Genomic DNA, 16,708 nt, shown 5'->3' on the forward strand with positions numbered 1-16,708 from the left:
ATCACCTAGAGGAGCGTGTCCTAGTGTGTTCAAACGTGTGGGGCCACTACACATCACGGATTCCTGTACTTCAGGAATCATGTGAAACCAATCTTGACTGAGCTCAATCAGCAGAAATAACTTGAGCTTCATAAATCATTGTTATCGTTCCACAGAAGGAGGCTTTGCCGAGGATTTTCTCTCCTCAGGCTTTTCAGGCCACAAACTTCACACAGCTTTTCTGAAATTGGTTTAATTATATTCATATATTTATATGTTTAATTATGTTTGTTATATTCATTTTTTACCCAACAGATTAGCAGTTGGTTCATCATCAAATTAATTTTTTTCCTCAGTGGTACTCTTTTTTTTGAGATGACCTGCTTCATATTGGCTTTCAATAATCATTCAACTATTTTTTTTAATATTTCCCTTAGTATAAGAATGGGCCAATCTTCAAACTTTTTGCCTCTGCTTGCCTAAAGAGATTGCAGTTACAGATAATCTGGATAGTTAGTTTTCCCAGACACAGAACAGATTTGATTTAACTTTGTTCTGTTTGAAAGCATTAGAACTAATTTTTCAGTTCTGTAAACTGTTTAGATACATTTAGTCAGAGATTAATCTTGGAATTAAAACACAACATTATAAGAGTTTAGTGGAAAGAAAGTAGAATTAGAAAATGTATCTCTCTAGTGCTACTCTCTAACATGCTTTAAAAACTAGTTATTATCTGGATCACCAGAGTGTGGGAGAATGTGAGATTAATGGCTTGGTTACATTTTAACAGAATGGAGTTTCAAATAATTTAATTGAATGAATAAAATTGAAAAATGCAATGATAACTCTTATTTTGTAATTAGTGCCTCCAGAATAAAGGAAAATAAGACTAGTGTTAGTCTTAGTTTTAATTAAAAAATTACTCTTTTGTATGGAAGCTAATTTTTGTTTAGTTTACAAAACTTCTTTCACAAAATAGAATAGAAGCATCATGCTAGGAAACATACATTTTAAGAAACAAAAGAATTTATGAAAATAAATATAACTTTTTTTTTCTTCATGGTTAGTTTTAATGTTCTGGTAAAATGACCTTCAACACTTTGTTCTGGCACATTTATAGACAGCATTATCACTTTAAAAAGAAAACATAATTTCCTAGGTTTTTTATTACCTATGATAATAAACACTTTCTTGAATGTGTTGCTTGAGCATGTTCTGCTGGTATTGTGGGTGTCTCTGTGTGTGCAAGTGTCTGTAATTCATTATGTTTTCATAACACTAAAAATACTGAATCTAATATTTAGCAATTTCTATATGGTAAACATTCATTTTTTTTATTGACACGTACCTAAGATTCAGGTTGACAACTTATATTCATGGTAAGTTGTGGGATACTTGTTTGTTAAGAAGCTTTCCAAGACTGCTCAGAGACTCTTTGTGCTGTAGGAACATTTATACATTCACATCATTGGATGTGGGCTTCTTAGTTAAAAAAAAACTTTTGCACCACTGCAGAGGAAAATAAACTTGTGAGAACTGTTTCAGGGAAAGGTGATTAAGACCTCATGGCAGCAAGTGTTCTGAAGATTGTTTTGAAAGGATTTAAGATGTCTATACCAGTATTTAAACTGTCTAAAAAAAAATGGCACAGGCAAATTCCATGTTAAAAATGTGATATATTTTCATTTAAAGAAGAGATAAAAGAAACAAGTCTCATGTGATCACACTGCTTTTTGATTATTCCCCTGCCAGTAATTTTTAGTGCATTGTCCAATTTTGACCAAATGTGACAAGGTTAGAGATCCTGAGATATTAAGCTCTTAAAATCTCAATAAAAATACGTGGCTAAATAGACAAGAGTGACCCTATTAGCCTTCCAGGGAGAGCAAGGCTGTATCATGAACTCACCCCTTAATTAAACATTAATGAATCCATCTGGGAACTAGCTGAAGTACAGACCCACAGTAGACCCAAGTTTCATTGATTCCATCCTCCCAGAGCTTCTTGTTTAACTGAAAGCATAGAAGAAAAATCTCTTCATGGGCATGGGACTGTTTTTTGTGGGGATTTTTTGCATTGTGATAGAAAACTGTATTAGTCATCCAGTCAAATACGTACATAGAATTCCCAGGCTGTCTGTTGAATTCCATGAGTTCATAAAGCATGACAATTAGTATGTTAGTAACTGGCTAAGGACAGTTTTTCAAGTAATACATATTAGAAAATTATTTGCTAGGAAGTTGTGTATAGAGTATAAAAGTTTTTTTCAGTATTTCTGAAATGCAACATTTTTTATAAGGCAAAAAAGCACCAGCATGAGAATGGTGGACTGTAGCCATGGGAAATGATTTGCACTCATATTCAAATTTGAAATTTAATAGAGTACAACAACAAAAAAAAAACCAGAAAGTGTTTTACACTGAATATATTCTCTCATGTTTGCCTTGTTTATATATGAAATCATCTAAGTAATAAGAGTTCTTTGGTTTAGAACTGAATTAAAACTAATGGTGTTTCTCAAAATACAGAGTTTTATTAGAAGTAACTCAACATAGAAATGTAGAGGTTGGAGAAAACCCAGGTTTTATGTACAGTTCTAGACAGAAAGATGTTTCCTGAGAATATCTCTTCCTAGATCAGAATACCTGACTCTAGAATTTTTGAAACATCATAATTTGTGAAAAAATTAAGATTATTCGGAAAACTTTCTCAATAATTAGAATTAAAAGTATAAATATCTGAAACTGCAAAATTCTTTTTTACTGTGAGTACCTAATTCTGCTGCTAAATTCTTTATTATATAATATGTTTTCAAAAAGTAAAAGTTTTAAAATTAGATTGAATCTGTATGAAATGAAAAACTTCATCCTAGTAGCATATGACACTAGAATAGAAAATTGTATTCCATGTCTTTACAAGTCGAAGGCTCCAGTTTTCATACTGAGCATCCAGACTCACACTTGTTAGTCAAACCATGTTTTTAAAAAACAATATATTCCAGGGTCATAATGAAATTTAAAAAAAAAAAAATTAAGGCAATCCATTTTCTGATTCTACATTCTTTTGCATTCATATGTGGATTTTTGTTAATACTCGTTTATTTGCACTTGCCATTTTTAAATTTGCTTAAAAGATGCTACTAATTTTATTTCCATTCCTTTAAAATTGACATTTCAAGAAAGCAGATTCTGCCAGTGTCAGGTATTAAAATACAATTTCACATGTTATATAATATAAAATATTTTACAACATTTGTAATGTGTTCTATTCTTGGCCTTTTATGTAGAGCCCAGTCTTTTTCTAGACAGTGAGATTACACTAAGAATAAAAAGATGAAGTGGGTGTTGGTGATGCTTATGAACACTTCAATGAATTTTTAGCTACATGCTGTTGGCTTTGCTATCATCAGCAAGAACAATAAAGCTTCATACTGCCTTGAAAACTACAGATTGTTTAACATTCTGGATCAAGTTGTTGGACCTTTACTATCATAAAAAAATAGCTATAGTCTTGATTATTAGGTATTTAAACAGCCAAAATATCCAATTTGTCTAAATCTTAGTGTTCATCTCCATGGCCATATGATTAATCTGTATGGCTGTTTGCTGTTATAGCTGGGATGGAGTTGATATTCTTCATATCAGCTGGTGTGGGATGTGGTTTGGATTTGTGGCTAAAACAGTGTTGATAGCTCAGAAGTGTTTTGGCTGTTGTTGGGCAGCACTTGCACGTTGTCAGGGCGTTCTCTACGTCCCACTCCGTCCCCTCAGTGATTGGCCAGAGTGGGCAAGAACTGGAAGGGGTCACAACCTGGATAGCTGGCTCAAACTCAGCATTCCATGCATGTAATGTCATGCTCAGCAATGAAGGAGAGGAAAGATTTTGGGAGAGGTAGTATTGCTCCAAAACTGCCAAGGCATCACTCTGCCCTTGCATCAACTTCAGTTTTTTTCTTCCCCTTTTCTTCATGTATTGAACTGTGTTTATCTTGACCCACAAGTTTCTCTCACTTTTGCTTTTCCTGTTGTCTCCTCTGTGGGACTGAGGGGGAAGGGGGAAAAGTGAGTGAGTGTTGTGGGGTGATTAGCTACTGGTCACAGTTAACCCATGATGATTCTAAAACAGCAGCCCTTGGGAAGAGGTTTAGATTGCTTGTGGTAGTTCTTTGCAACTCAAAGAAATGCCATGCACTAGCAAGTGCATCCCTATGAAAATTTGTTTTCCATGATGCTGCTTTTAGGTCAATATGGCTTGAGTCAAGCATTTCCTAAAAATTAAATCTCTTTTAAAAATTTAGTGTTAACAAATCTATTGAAATCAAAACCAAAGAAGTCTTATTTCATCCCGCTCTAATCCTGCTGGTCATAGTACTACCGCAGTGCAGCATGCTAGTAGTTTGAACAGATCAAGAATTTTGTTCAGAAACAGAAAAACTGTAAAACTGCAGAGCTTTTGATGATCCTCTGTAGTCATTTTGCCCACCTAGGACACCTTTGAGGTTTTTCTGCCACTCTCCATTATCCCTGATTAAACAGGGTTATTAAATGCTCTTGCATGACAGTTGTACTTGAGGGTAGGAATAGATCTACTACACTTCTAGCCTGGGAGCCTTCTGGGTTCAACTTCTGATACCCAAGCATATCACCAGTGATAATATCTAAGAGATTTGGATCTGTTTTCAAATGGTGATAATGCTTTCAAAGCATGATTCATGCTTTACAGAGACCAAGAAAATAAGGTCAATTGTCACTTGTTCTCCTAACTTGATAATGTCATAGAATGTGACTTTCCTCACCTTGGGAAAAGATAACCTCTTGGGGAGGTATACTTTTCTTCCTCTGCCCTTAAATCATGGATTAGTATGTTTCTAGGATGGGTTTCATGTTTTGGCTACATTTCAACATGCCTATCTAAGAGGTTTTAGTTTTGACTAATGAGGAAGGTGGGTTCTCCTGAGACTAGAAATGTCACAATAACCTTTTGTCACTGTTTTAACAGTCTCTGTCCAGGCTTTATAAAGTTCCAAGAGGAATGTCAGTAGGGGTTTAGTTTTAGTTCATTGGTTGGTTTTGTTGTTTACTTTTAAGGTTGAGTTTTGGTTGTTTTTTTTTTTTTTTGTCTATGTCTTATTATAGATTCTGTCTTAATCTTAACTGTAATTGATTGGAAGACATGAGTCAGAAAAGACATATCTCCCTCCTCAAGGGGAAAAAAAATCAAATACCTTGTTTTAGGGTGGTGTTCTTCCTATCCAGAAACCACTATAATTTACAAAGCAGTCTCCTAAAGTTCTTCAAGCATATATTTTTGAATCATAGAAACTCGGTCTTGGAATATAAAATTAAGAGTTCTGATGTCTCCTTCCTAATGGGTAGTTGTTGCAGTTGTCTTGTAATCGTGGAAATTTTCACTGCTCCAAAATGCTTAGGAAATTTGTAAAAACTTTATGCATCAGCTCGTTCAATTATGAATGAAATAAAATATTGAAAAATAAAAGAAAAGCTGTAATGTGTCCAACTAAATCAATACACTGCAGTGAGTTATCATTCTTCAGTGTATTCATATATTTAAGGTCAGAGTTTCTTGTCTGACACATTATAGAATTTGTTATATGGAGTTATTCATTTATTTTTTGAACAAGTCTCAACATCTAAATTTCAAATAAATGCTTTTAAACAATTCCTGGGTGGACATGTTTACATTTAAAAATACAGAAAATACTGTTTGCCATATAATACAGCTATTTTCTTCCTGCTTGTTTTCCCTTTTTATACATAGCTGAGCTTGTGTAGTTAATTTTATATCATTATGAATCAGTAGAATTCCAACCTATGTTTTCTACTTTTAATGATGTAAAATTAAAATAATGAATTAAGTATATTGGGTTAACTTTAGGCAAGTTTTTGGGACCCTGAGGTCAATGTGATAAATCAGAGCTGCCCTATAGTACTTCACTCATCCCTTGCCATATTGTCTTGCCACTAAGATTTGAAGGAGAGAACCTAATCATATAGAATTAATTGCTTTCCTTGCAAAGGGCACACAACAGTATTTCTGTCTATTGGCCATATTGAAATAGTAGGAATAAATATCTCCAGCACATTTACCCACAGTAGGGAAACATATGAGTTGAAATTAACTTGTTGAAGCAATCAATTTTGATTTTCCTTTTAAACTATCATAGTACAAACCTCTTTGTCAGTAGCTTTATAATGAAATGAAGTCGTTCAGGACCAGTTTCTCAATGGCCTTGTCTGTGAACTCAAGTTTGTAACTGTATTTCAAGCAGGCACTCCTGTGGACTGAGATACAAAAAGATAAAGTTCTTTATCTTTGTAAAAAAAAAGTCTGAATTGTGTTTATATTAACATTACCACTTACAGGATTATTTTAAAATGGAGTAGGAATAACTTTTCAGCAGTACTGTTTTTCTATATATGTGGTATTCTGCTGGAGCTGAAGTTGCTCTTCTGTATTAAGAAGACTTGATCAACAAAAACCAGTGGTTTTGCTTTGAGTACCCAGGTCAGGAAACATTTTCAGTAGTAGAGAATGCCTATCTTTTGAAAATCATATCCTTTTAAGTAGTTCATGTGAGCATTCTGTAATAGAGGGGCTCAGATTCACTAACCATATTTCAAATTCTTGGCTAATTTTTCAAAAAAAATCATGTACATGCCAAACATTTAAAACCTACTACATGTGTTTTCACTTTCCAGCTTCCAGAACAAAATGTGATAGCTCTAAGGAGTAGTTGGTGCAAGCTCTGTTTGGTACCTGTCCAATTCCAATTGAACTTACAATCATTTATGCTGCAGAAACACATTTAAATTTATAAGTTCTGGCCTGCAATGATAAAGAAGCAAACACAAAATATTTTATTTTTAAAAAATCTGAAAGTGAACTTTAAGTATTTACATTTTATTCAAATTATGCCTAACACAGTATATTATTATATGGATTTTAAATTACTTTTCAAATCCAATACACTTCATTGGTACAGTAGAAACTTTCATTGTATACAAGAAATAAGTAAAAATTTAAAATTAGCAAGTGTTTCCTACTTTTCTTATACTTAGTATACAAACTGCAGTTTTGAAAAGAAGAAATATTTAATCTGTGGGGTTTTTAAAACAGTAAGACAGTAATTTATACTTTTCAATATTTCTCATTGGCAGCTAAAGAAGAACGGAAAAAAGAAGAGAACAGTTTGGAAAATGCTCAGAAATGGTAAGATTTTTGCTAGTGTTCTTTAACAGTTGATTTTGATCAAAGATGTTATTGAACTTAGGAATTACATTCAATAGCAAAAAAGATCTGTATTTCATAGAAGTAATATGTTTCCTGAAAAACTCTTACATAATCTTCCAGGAAAAACTTCATTATCCAAACAGTGTACTGTGTTTGAGGTTTTAATAATTATCAGCATTGAACTGAATGAGGCTTTTACAGAAAAGATAAATAACTGATTCACTACTTTATGACATAAAAATGTATTTCATCATCACTGGACACTATCAGCACTTAGAATGCAGCACTCGGTCACCTAAGAAGCCATTGAAATCCCAATGTTCTTATTGCTTGAATATTTGTGCCTCACTTAGGCCAAAGAAGTCAAAGTATGGAAAAAGTGAAATCGATTTATAGATTGATAGTAAAATATTCAATAAGTTAATGTTAGTAATACATTTTGTTTACCAAATTGTAGTTTTGTGAGAGTGAAACATCCGTCTTAGCTATGGACCTCCTAGGAATAAACTGGGGTAAATTAATTTTTCACTTCCTATCAATAGATTTTCTTCCTGGTCACTGAAGGCAGATCTGTGGTAATTTGGATTTTAATTGTACTTTCCACAGACCATACTCACTCCACCTGAGACACCTCAGTTAGTTTTCCAAGGCAGTCAGGAAGAGGGAGACAAGGGGCACTTCCCAAGTGCAGTTCAAGTCTTAGGTGAACTGCTCCCATCTGCTTGCAGAAGATGCCTAAACATTGGCTGAAGAACTGGCTGATGGCAGCTGGAGCTTTACCTCCTCATTTCAAGTCTCTGACTGGCTCTGCTGAACTGCAAACCTAACTTCCTTGGCACAAGGCTCCTTCATATCCTACCTGGTTTGTAGCCTTTCTAGAGTAGAATAGACTCTCCAGGATATGGAGCTGCACCCAATTTGCAGTTGACTTAGGAAATTGGTTGTCCAACACAGAGCTTGGGTTTTTAAATTGCTAACTGAATATTCAGTATTTTAAATTACTACTTTAGAAAGGCAGAAAGCAGCCCAGGAAGCCAGATTAAGGTGGGTGAAAGCAAAGGGGTGCTAATGGGGGCTGATGAAGAAAGGAAGAGAGGATGCAAAGTGTTGGGATAAAGGCAGAGAGAGACAGTGCAGGATTTCAGGATGCCACCTCTGTGTGCTCCAGCTGGGATGGTGAAGGGTTCTGTTAGGTAGAAGAATGCACAATGTACCTGGGGCTGCTGTTAATGAAGCAAACCTGAGAAGAGTCTCTGTTCTTGCTGCTCTTGGTGAAGCTATCCCAATGAAAGTGCTATGAACAGCTGAGGAGTATTTGGCCAAAATGAATGTAATGCAAATCACATTGCTCAGTAGAGATAAATGGTTTTAACCACATAATTATGACTAAGGTATTTTAGTATTTTTAGAGTTTGAAACCCAAAACATTTTGCACAGATATTTAAAGCTGTTTTTGATTTGTTTGTTTGTTTGTTTTTCTCCTCATAGCGTCACTGCAAGACCGTTGAGTGTTACGGCCTTATAGACACATATTTCCTTCTGATTCTTTAAATATGGAACATCAATTAGCTTGAAATAGAGTTAAATGTTTCATGCAAGATCTAGTAAGAAATTTAAAAAGGTTAAGGTTATCACATATAAGGATTAAAAAAACCTATTATTTTAATAGCTTACCTTGAACAATATGGGATATCACACAGCATGGTTTCTATCTTTAAAGTGTCAAAAAAACCCCAGAGTATATTGGCTCGTGGACAAAATCCAAGCTTCTTTGTGAAGTAGCTGGAGCATATATTGCTTTATTTTGGAGGGATGACTTCTCTAGTTTTTGATGGATACTTTATATTCTTCAAGCCTAGCTAAAGAGCTTTAATTTCAAACTAAGTCAAAAAATCTTGAGCCTAACCTTGTATGTCTGTATGAAAACATGCAATGTGGACTGTGCAAATGCAAATATAAATGAAGAAAGATGCCAAAGCTGCATCCATCATTCATGTAGCAAGTGTTGAATGGCTGGAAACTCCTTACAGGTCTTCAAAATTATTTATTTTATTTTCAAGATTTACACCTCCTGTGTTTAGATTAAGAACCTATTCACAGTCTTAAAGAAGAATATAGCTATCTTCTGATTAAATAAAATTATTATTCCAGGAAGTATTACTTATTTTAGAATATGTTGTTACCATTGCTTTTAAATTATAGCATTATTTTTAATAAATATCACCAAATGTTTCAGGATTGTAGCATCTACTTTGCAGAGAAAAGTGATTCAACTTTTAAAAAATGAACACACTTTTATTTATATAAGTACCTAGTCATGTGGGTTGTTCCATTTTATGTATACAAAGCAATGTCATAAAGGTTAAAAATGCACAATCAGTTAAAATGCTCTTGGAAGAATTGTCTGTTATAAAAGAATACTTTGAAAATGTCCAGCTGTATAGCAATTCAGTAACAGCCACATTATAAAATCTTTTTAAAAGCATTAAAATACTGGCAATGTATTTTTGTGAAATTGTTTATTGACACATGTGGAAGGAGATTATTTTCAGTAGAACTTTTGCAAAATTACTATTGGCACTGTCTGTGGCTTGGTTGTTGCTGCTTCCAGTTCTCCCTAAATATTAGAAGACTATTTTCAATCAAACTTAGAGATTTTTTCCTGACTTAGTGTGTGACTCTTCCAGAGTCCTTCAGTAAAGATAAATGGTAGAATAGGATCTTCATGGAGTGCAGCAGAATAAAATAAATAAATATATTACAGCATTTCCTGTAAGGCAAGAAGTTAAGCTTTTCTCATTATAATTGAACACCCATGATTTGCCAGTGTGACAGCTCTCTGTGGTGGCTCGTGCATCTGTAAGTTATCCTGCTGGAAAAGAGGTGGGTGTTGGAAGGTTCGTTCTACTTAGCATGAATTGCTGCTGGGATTTCCAAGGCTAAGGAGAAGTTATGGTAATTACCAGCCTTGACTACTGAATCAGAGAAACTGTTTCCCCAGTGGGCTTCTGTGTTGACTGGTTTCTTTCCCCCTCCCTTGCAGCTTTGAAGAAACAGTGGGATACTTTGGGATCAAGCCAAAGGCTGGTGAGAAGGAGATCACACCAAACTACGTTTTCACGGTGTGGTACGAATTCTGCAGTGACTTCAAGACCATTTGGAAACGAGAGAGCAAAAGCATTTCCAAGGAACGGTAAGGTTCTAATAAAGTCATTAATACCATTTTAGATGTCTGGGAAACTGCTGCTTCTCAAACCCAACAAATTATGCTCCTATATTTCACAGGCGTCATTGTTTTCTTTCAGATCTAATGGACATCAAGGAAAGATTATTCCCTCAGGGTGCGTAGGAAAATTCACCAAAGGCATGCTGTCCCCACAAAAAGATAAACACACATAATCTGATAAATTACACTTTTGTAACCCCTTCCAATTACTAGCTAGTAAAATGAAAGGAGAGCTGTGCTAATTTATAACAGATTGCTTCTCTGTGCATTTTCATGTTGAACTAGCCTAAATGAGGCGATATTGCTGTCGCAGACAGTACAGACAAATAAAAGTGAATGCTTTTCCAGTTAATATACTGCACTTGCATCAAAGAGAAGCCCCAGAGATTCAGGCCACACTTAGCATAGTGTCGAAGCCCCACACTGAATTTACAGCACTACTTCTGAGTTTTGGTGTCCTGCTGAGGACATCAAACTACTTGCCGCTAGATCTCACAACAGTCTCCTGATTTTATTAGTTAGAGTAAAAGAACCCAAAAACCCAAAACCTTCAATTATTTTCTTGGTTTTCTTAAAGAAACCTAAAGTCTTTTACACAAAAAAGCAATTCTACTACAAGCTCATCACGCTCAGCATGTTACAATTCATTTGAAAAGACCTAGAGTGGTAATGTAGTCATTCTTTGGAAAAGAATGGAGCAATTACTTTCAGCATGAAATTTAAATCCAGGTGCTTATTCCAAACTAGAGAGGTAGATTAAAATGTCCTTAAAAGAGCAAGCAAAAGTAGGACACTCATTTACACTTATATTTTCCATTTTGCTTCAAATCAGTGGAGCTTTCAGGTTCCTATAAAGAAGATTTTCTGAAGGACTAGATGTAGAACTTATGAATTCTCAATTATCAACCTTATCAGCATTGTTTTATAGATCTTACAGCTTTAAAACATGTGAAAGTTGTAGCTTTTTGTATCATTTATTGATTGATTTTGGAAGCTGACAAATGCAAACATTTACAAAGAATCTTTTATTTCCTTGTATCGAAATCAATATGCAAATTTGGTTTACATGTTAAAAACTGTATAATATAAAAAGTCCCAAGCATGTTGCTGTGGTCATGATAGAGATCATCTCAGGGATATATTTTCAGCTGAATCATGACTTATTTTTGTTCCAAAAGCAGCTAGGAGGAATAGAAGTTAACTGCCGGAGGGAAAAAAAAATCCAGACCATGCAGACCTTTCTTTTTTATGTAATTAGCACCTTGCTAATGGTACACAATGTTCCTTTCAAGTAAATCGATTTGAAGTGCCTTATGTTTTAACAGTACATAGCTTCTTAACTGTCTGAATACAATAATCAAGAAATCTTTGTAAGTAGACTGCTATATTGTGTGCTTTCATACTTAGGTGTGGTGAGAATTTTTTGTGGTTTAATAGCTGTATCAGTCAAATCTACAAGTAAAAACACAGAACAAATATATCATCAGTTCCTCTGACAGATGCCTTTATTCCTGTTCCAGGTAAAGCAATACCAGTAGAATGCAGAGCAGCAGTTACTGTAATACTTCTAGGTGCTGACACTTTCTGGATCATATAGACTGTTATTCAAAGCTCACTTCAAATTATTTTTACAGAGTTTAATTAGTCTCAGAAGGACAATTCACTGTCCTTTACATTCAAATTTGGGTGATTCATCAAGATGATGAGCTGTTAAAATGTGGAGCTTTGTGTAAATAGTCAATTAGAATAACAGAAGAGCTATTTTCATCATTTTAAATTGTTCTGTAGTGTGCTACTGAAAAGAAAGACAGAGTGAAATCAATAGATTAGAATATAGATTAGAACAGTGGAAAAGCATTTTTCATCACCTGAAAGTGTCTTGTAAAGTCTTGATCATTTAAGGGTCCTGTTTAACAAAGTATGAAACTAGCAATTGATGAACTGCTGTCCAAAAAAGTTTGAAAGCAAGAGTCATTGTACACACTGGTAACTCAAAACCTTAGAATGACAGGAATGGACAGCTGTCTTCCTTAACTGGCTAATTAATTGGATACACTATTTGTTGTGCATTTTTAAAGATTGCAATTTAATTTAAAAAAAAGGAAAGAGAACATTTTTATCGTGAACCCTTATTTTTTTTTTTGAAGGAAGTTTTAAAGAGGAAGAAACATCAATGTAAGTCAGTAATTGCAAACATAGGTTCTGAAACTGAGACATTGATAACATTATGTGAACATGTTTCCAACTGGATTCCCTTTCAAATTTCAGGAGCTGAAGAAACCCAATGGAAAATGTGTAGGAATTAGCTAATTATTCACATTTACATAGGAGCGCTAATAATGGATTGTAATTTGTCTTTCAAGAAATATGACACATAAAAATTTAATTGTAATATGCAGAATGATCATTAATGAAAGGAATAATTTAAAATGTATTAGGTTAAACTTAATACTAGTAAAGATAGGTCAAAAGATCTATGATTCCAAAATTAAAATTTTATATCCCAAACGAACTACATTGCACTGTATAACAGACATCTTTAAAATCTCTGAGTTTCAGGAAATAAGAGTGCTGTCTTTAGCTAAATGACAGTCTCAGCTGCAAAGAGCCTGTTTTGTCTAAAGCTACTTGGCTCCCAAATGTAACACAACTGTAGGAATCTAAGGAGATTTCAATGAGACTTTTTCCTAAAGTAGAGGAAACACTTCAACTGAGCTGCCCTGCATTTAACCTCACCATGAAAATAAATTAGCTGCATGCAAAATATAATTGAGTCATTGTCTCTTTCCTGGACAAAATTTGCACATAATTTAGGAATGCAAAACAGAGTTACAGATAAATAAGAAACTATGATGTGATATGATATGATATGATATGATATGATATATGATTGATATATAATTGACTATAGGGATAAAATAAAAACTATTTTCCAAACCATATGCCTGATAGGAATAGAATGAGAGTTTACTTTCCCTTCAATACCAGAATTTAAGTACATATAAAATTTGCTTTGGCAATCCCATAGTCTTTGACAAACAGCTTAATGTAAATGCACCAAATGTTGGAAACATTTTTTTTGGTGCTGTTTTGAATCAAAATCCACTTTTGTTGTTGACAGTTTTATAATTTACAATGTGTAAGCATTCAGGTACATCATGCTTTTTATGCTTTTTTCTGAGTATGAAATTTTGAGATGATAACTGAATTGAAGACTAAAAAGTTGGAGCTTTTGGCAATAAAGCACTTAGAGCAGGGTGGATTGCAGATATTTCCACTGTCACTTTTCCTTTTCCTAAAGTAGTAATTTTATTTGCAGTGGGCATGTCTGTGAATTCAGAACCAAAACAAATACATATTTATAGCAACTGAAATCCATTATACATACATATGGGAATGCCCATCCATAAATCAATCAAAGCACTCAAGGTGCTTTAAATTCTATTTTAAGAGGATATCCTAGACTAGTCTGAAATAAGGAAAAGTATAAATACAGAAGAAATACTAGTAGTTTGCAGTGAGCTTCATCACAAACTGTGATTATGTTTTGCAAAAGAAATGTGACAAAGAATATAATAATGTGTTAATGCCTGTTACCCTTCAAATATGAAATATTTAAAATAGGAAAGAATTGTTGCTCTTAATTTAACTCACTGCTGACTCTTGCAGGGATAAGATTGCTACAGTGGTTACTGTACTGGATGAAGTAATCTCTTTCAGATTGAATATGCATACAAATAGGCCAGAATTCAGAAATCAAAAACAGAACCAAAATGTGTCTCATTAGCTGGAGAAGACATGATCATTATTTAATGAACAGAATTCTATATTTCATCTTGAAAACCAACACTTTGTCACAAGATGTCACAGATGGTAAAAGCTTGCATTGCTTCTAAATGGTGACAATACAAAATTATATTAGCAAAATCTACAAAGAACTTACAAATTAAGAGAGTTTCCAGCTGCAAAAGCATTCTGGTAATTTTCACTAGGCTTTGGCTGTCTTAAATACTCCTAAATATCTGCCAATGGCCATCTCAGATGGACTGAAGTATATTTTAGTTCTTTAGCCCTTGTCTTCCTATTGGTTTTTCTTATGCATCAACTTTCCTAAAATAAAAAGTTTTTTAAAAAAATCTTATTCCTTGTGACTACAGAGCCGAATTTTTTTCACTTACTTTGTGAACAATTGTGTAGATAAACCACTGTCAGTACATCCAGAAAAAAAAAGGGAACAAATCAAACATATTGGCAATTTGAGGTTTGATGACGAAATCTGCTGACAACATACATTTTAGTGTATTTCACCAATTTAGTTAGTGAACATTTATTTTAAATGCAATCAAAAGATTTGATCAGTAATGACCAAGTTCTTTCCAGAAGATTTAGGCCTGAGGGCTTGATAGGCAGTTGTATTGTACATCACAGTAATAGAAGTGGCAACGTTCAAACTTCATAATCTGGTATAAGGCTTCTCATGTTAAAGCTAGCCAAGTACTCTGTAAAATCATCTGCCAGGCCAGGGAATACACAAACATCTATCTTCTAAAATTTTGATACTGAAGTCTAACCTGTTCTATTTCATGGGCTAACAGTTTTCAGGAAATGGAGCTGTGACTTGAGGTTTAGTTTATGTGCTGCATACAGAATAGGACTGAGAGTAGAAAGGCATTTAAGACATGAAAGGAATATGAGCTCTGGGGATTTCTCATAGTCCTAAGGGAAGTCACTGTTCAGCTGTGTTAAGAGTCTGGACTAGGTATGCAGCTTGGCTCTAGACTGAACAGTTGATGTTGGCTGTAGCTACCTCCACTTGTTCTTTTCCACCCATATTTGAAATTTTGTTTGCACAACATTTCCTTATGCCAAAGCAGTTTTATGGGAGAAGTTTAAAGTTCTAGTCATGGGAAGCTCAGGTGACACAGAACTGTCATTCCAAGTTATTTCCTAACCCTCAGCTATCCACATAACCCACCAGCTGCACGAAAGGAGCTGTAGAAGCGAAAAGAATGGATTTTCCAGATTACTGAGAAGCTGAGAGAGAACCAGATAATTTGGTCTCTGTTGTTGCACAATAACAGAGCCAGAACATGAGCATGTGAATAGCAATTGGTTCATTTACAAGGGATTCTGGTTTTCCTAACTGGAGAATTTCAGAGGGTGGAGTGTGCCAGTTCACGCTGCCTTCTGTCTGACTTGAGTGGAAAGCAGAGGTGAAAATGATAATCAGTTTATCTACTTAGTCCCTGGCTTGGTAATATCTTTTCCTGTAAGGAAAAATATATTTTCCTGAGCTTACAAAGGAAACTTTTTTATAATAAACACAAGTTTATGTTTAGATTAGGTTTCTACATCCCTAGGTACAGAATGAAAATGATTATAAATAAAAATAATGTCTTTATTTTTCACTAATAACTTCTAATTTGAGGCTTGGTTTTTATCCAGTTTACAGGGGAAGACACCACCTGCCACACAGAGTCAGGAAAAAGCCAATTACACTCCCATAGATTATAGTGAGGATACATATGCAGTATGGAGTCATGGTTCTCATATTTAAAAATACATAGTGTTGTTAATTGTTTCATTCAATATTTTTCCATATTGTGTGCTAATGTGCAGTTGACACTGTTGACACTGCTCAGTTTGACACCACATCTTCTATATTAATTAAGGTGCATTGACTTCTTTTGATCACAGTTGAAGGAGAATAACTTTTTTTTTTGAACACATGCATGTTGCAGCTCATCAGATTTGAAGGTTTAAGTGACCTGCATTCCATGTTTTGGCCTCATGACTGCTTGCTAAGTTAGCCCCTTGGTCAGGTTGGAAGGGACCACAGTGGCTCACCTGGTCCAGCCTCCCTGCTCAAGCAGGGCCATCCTGGAGCACGTGGCACAGCCTTGTGTCCAGACAGTTCTTGAATATCTCCAGTGAGGGAGACTCCACAGCCTCTCTGGGCAACCTGTTCCAGGGCTCAGTCACCCTTGTCTCGTGTTGTGGTTCAGCCACTCTGTCATCCCTTCTGGTCTCTTTGTCCTCTCCAGTGCTCTCTGTCTGAAACTGTCCTTGTCACTGTGAGCTGTGGATTGTGACCCTCCATCTCAGGGCTTGATTCTGTTTCAGCACCCTCATTGTAAAACCTTCTTCCTTATACCTAATCTAAATTGGCTTTTTAATTTAAAATTATTACCCCTTCTCCTTTTGCAATAGGCCCTGCTTAAAGTTTGTCCTCATCTTTCATTCTGTTTTTAA

General features: G+C 34.7%; 1 protein-coding gene across 3 annotated transcripts in view; it reads left to right on the top strand.

Moving 5' to 3' along the window:
• FMN1 (formin 1) overlaps positions 1-16,708 on the top strand; it is a 164,840-nt gene that overhangs the window by 137,271 nt on the left and 10,861 nt on the right. For all 3 annotated transcript variants that reach the window (XM_050974945.1, XM_050974946.1, XM_050974947.1), the window contains 2 exons: positions 7,158-7,209; positions 10,274-10,423. In XM_050974945.1, coding sequence (XP_050830902.1) covers positions 7,158-7,209; positions 10,274-10,423 — 202 coding nt within the window. The remainder of the gene's footprint in view (positions 1-7,157; positions 7,210-10,273; positions 10,424-16,708) is intronic.

Source organism: Serinus canaria, chromosome 5 (genome assembly GCF_022539315.1).
Source record: "Serinus canaria isolate serCan28SL12 chromosome 5, serCan2020, whole genome shotgun sequence".
Classification (NCBI taxonomy): Eukaryota; Metazoa; Chordata; class Aves; order Passeriformes; family Fringillidae; genus Serinus; species Serinus canaria.